Genomic DNA, 3,860 nt, shown 5'->3' on the forward strand with positions numbered 1-3,860 from the left:
GATTTGCATAAAAGGAAATGAACCTGGGTGGGTTTTTTGTACTGTTACATTTAAAAACTTTATTTTAATTGACAAATAATGCATATATTTAATCTCACAAAATGCGTTTTCATATATGTATACCTTGCATATTGATAAGTTAACAAAACCAGCATATTCCTCATCCAAAATATTTATTTTTTTACTTCACAATATTATAGGTGTACAAATATTTTGGTTACATATAATGGGTTTGGCACACCCAAGACCAGGCTACAAGAGTGCCCTTCTCCCACACAGCTCACTCCCCATCCAACTGAGTAGTTGAGTGCAGTAAGACTCTGAGTGTCTTAGCTGATGTCTGCCCACTGACATCTTAAGGCCCATCCTTCATCTTTCCTGTTTGTCCCACTCATGGGAATTCTAGGAAGGAATCACAGGTGCTTTCTCTCGAGATGGCTGTCAGAGGTCCAGACCCCACCAGACCCTTTCTATGAGTGAGAGCCCCCTCCCTGCCCACCAGGGAACTGTTGTGAAAACCTGATCCAGTCTCCCTTCCTGCCCAGCGAAGCCAATGGGACTCTCTTGAGAGGCCTGCCCTGCTCTGCAGACACCTCAGTAATGGAGGGAGTAACCCTTCCCGTGTTCATTTAGTGTGTGTGTGTGTGTGTGTGTGCATGTGTGTAACACCATCAGAGTCAACATCTACACTAAATGTTGGTGGGGTCCCCCTGCCCTTGAATTCTGTCAGATATAATCGATATTGTGAGCCTGGTGCTGGGACACTGACCACTACGGGGTCTTCCTTTTCTTGCTTAGGACGCTGACTCCCTGTGCCCTCAGGGAGGGATGTCCCATAGAAACCTTATCTTGCTTGCTGGCCAGAAGGAACGTTCACTTCAGTGTGCTGTGCTGCATTGTGTTGTCCAAGACAAAATCTGTTATTGATTTTCCCACTTATTCAGAAGTGCTGATAATTAACGTACATTTGGGGGCAGGAAAAAGGGACTGGAAGCCACTCTCTGCCTTTCGTGCAGGTGAGAATATTTTCTCTCATGACCACAAACATGTCTAACTCAGAGACGGCAGAGGGAAGCACAGAATCATGAATTCAGAGAAGTTTCCCAGAGGAAACGGTTTTATGCAGAGGAAACCACGACCCTGAGGGGAAACCAGCCCTTACCCTCCACCTGCACCTGCCCTGGGCTGACTCTGCTCCTTGTGCAATGCGCGCCACCCGGCGGCCACGAGCCCCCAGAGCAGGTTTGTGTCTGGGCTCACACTGATGTCCCCTCACTGTGTATATCGCACAGTAGTACACGGCCGTGTCCTCGGCTCTCAGACTGTTCATTTGCAGAGACAGCGTGTTCTTGCTGTTGTCTCTGGAGATGGTGATCCGGCCCTTCAGGGCGTCTGCGTAGCTTGTGCTACCACCACTGCTACTAATTCTTGAGACCCACTCCAGCCCCTTCCCTGGAGACTGGCGGAACCAGTACATCACGTAGCTGCTGAAGGTGAACCCGGAGGCTACACAGGAGAGTCGCAGGGACCCCCCAGGCTGGACCAAGCCTCCCCCAGACTCCACCAGCTGCACCTCACACTGGACACCTGCAAACACAGACACATCCTGGTCAGAAACTGCCACACACACCCCTGTTTCTCTCACTCACATCCACTCACACCCAATATCTCTAGTTCTCCATGAATTACCTTGTAACAGAGCAACAAGGAAAACCCAGCTGAGCCCAGACTCCATGGTGAGTCTCTGTGTTGAGTCCTGATCACCGAATGGGGACACCTGGGAATGCTGGGGCTGGGGCTCCTCTCCCAGAGCTGCAGGCAGAGGGAGGGCCCTATTTGCATGTCCCCTGCTATATAGCAAGCTCTGGGTGGGGATTCCTGTGGTAGGGAAAGACCAGAGAAAAACTGCATAACTGTTCTGTGATAAATTATTAACTCCTGTTCACTTGTCTAATTTACAGAGACACATAAAACATGTGCTGTAGGTGTCAATGTTTCATGTATTTTACAGACGTAAACATGACCCTAGATGCATATAGATGTTGTGTGGTATGTCCAGAAACACATATCCAGGAAGATTTGGGCTCAGTGTCTAGACCTATAATCTCATCTCTGGAACCCACTTCAGACCAGGGTGTTTTTTAGAACCTTGATTCTGTAATAAGAATATAAAGCAACTTTTTGCCTTCTTGTTTTTACTTAAATAATATGTGCAAAATATTTGGAACCCACGGGGTCAATGCAGAAGCATTTTCAAGTACTTAATGTTTCTCTTATTTTTACCTAATTGTCCATCACTTCTTCCCTAAGAAATCATCTATTAATTGTTCATATTTAATGATGTATAGTTGATGTACAGTTTCCTTAACATATTTTAACTGTACAAATTAAAGGTATTAACTTCACCGTCACCCTGTCTGCGATATTGAGAAAATTGATTTCCTTCAATGTTTCCACTTGTCCTTCTAATATTCCTCCTGTTTTCCTCTTCCCCCTCCCTCCCTTTACCCAGGCACCTGCTAATATAGTTCATGTTACTTCACTTTGCACTTTCTAGAATTTATAATAGTGGAATCAGGTAGCAGTTTCCTTTTTGCTTATTTTACTCAGAGCACATACTGTGGATGCAGCCACGCTGCAGTGTGCGTGAGACAGTCATTGCGGTTAATGATGGAGTGTTCTAATGGATCATTTACAAAAAAATGCTTATTTATTAAGCTACTGATTGATGTTGGCTTTGTGTCCAATTCTATACCATTAAGGATAAAGCTTCTCTTCACCTGGGAGTAGGAGGCAGCTGAGAAAACAGCTCTTCTTCTTTTTACATGAACAACAATAGCAACATCATCATTCACATCAGCACACCTGCACGAGCTGTTGATCAGCACATTTTATTTAATATTTCAGACAATGGAAATTACATGACAGCCAGCAAATCTGAAATCTGCAGAGAGACCAGTACTTGCAGGGAGAAACAGGACCAGAGCATTAGCTTATTAGGCACGGTCCACCAGACGGCATGTGGGTTGGGACAAGAGTATACCGGACATGGGCACTGGATTGCTGGAAGCCGGATTTGGTAAAGAGAATATAGTTTAAATTTTCCAGTGGTCACATTGTTGGGAATTCCTATTTGAATTTTCCCTGAAGTTTCTTTTTCCAGGATTGGAGAGACATCATGAAGTTGTGCACTCACAGGTGGTTCTATCTCAGAGAGACGGAGAACACGTTTCTGAAATGCATTCAGACCCACCTCCCCTGTCTCCTGCAGATCTACAGAATTACCCTTCAGGGGACAAGAGGCAGAAAGCAGTGTCCTCGCCCACTGGGGAACCTCGCAGGAAATGGGAGTGGAAGAGATGTCACCGCCGAAGTTATGCTCAGAAACACGACTCCTCCCCATCGCGGGAACAAAGGCTTGATCTTCAGGGACAGGCAGGGAATCTGGGATCTGGAGAGGCTGATGGAGAACTGCCCGAGCTCTGGGAGACAAGGACCGGGAAAAGAAAGACACTGAGGAGGGTACGAGGGCAGCGTCACCTCTTGCAGAAGACAGGACAACACGCAAGGGCACAGTGCAGACCAAGGGGCAGGATGCCTGCCTGGAACCCGGCTCAGGGAGGAAGTCAGAGAAGGCACCTTGGGTCACCCTCTTCCACCACATCAACCACTGCCAGTAAATGCAAAATCGAGACTAACCTGGGCAAGCTGAAACAGATTGTGTCTAGAATACGGGGTGTAAACAGAAAGCCAGGCAGGAAACACACACTGCGCTTCAGTGGAGGTGTCTGAGCCCTTCTGTGCTCATAGCAGAGAAAACCTTCAACACTTGGAGCCACTTCAACAATGAATTCCAAATG

The 3,860-nt window shown here is 46.7% G+C and overlaps 1 protein-coding gene across 1 annotated transcript in view; it reads right to left on the reverse strand.

Annotated features, from left to right (window-relative positions):
* The window catches only part of LOC105825940, a 29,470-nt gene extending 27,681 nt beyond the window's left edge, over positions 1–1,789 (reverse strand). The window contains exons 1-2 of the mRNA XM_012663849.1: positions 1,690–1,789; positions 1,176–1,587 (exon numbers count right to left, since the gene is read on the reverse strand). Coding sequence (XP_012519303.1) covers positions 1,176–1,587; positions 1,690–1,735 — 458 coding nt within the window. The 5' untranslated portion in view covers positions 1,736–1,789. The remainder of the gene's footprint in view (positions 1–1,175; positions 1,588–1,689) is intronic.
* Between the last annotated feature and the right edge of the window lie 2,071 nt (positions 1,790–3,860).

Source organism: Propithecus coquereli, unplaced genomic scaffold (genome assembly GCF_000956105.1).
Source record: "Propithecus coquereli isolate 6110/MARCELLA unplaced genomic scaffold, Pcoq_1.0 Scaffold836, whole genome shotgun sequence".
NCBI classification, from domain to species: domain Eukaryota; kingdom Metazoa; phylum Chordata; class Mammalia; order Primates; family Indriidae; genus Propithecus; species Propithecus coquereli.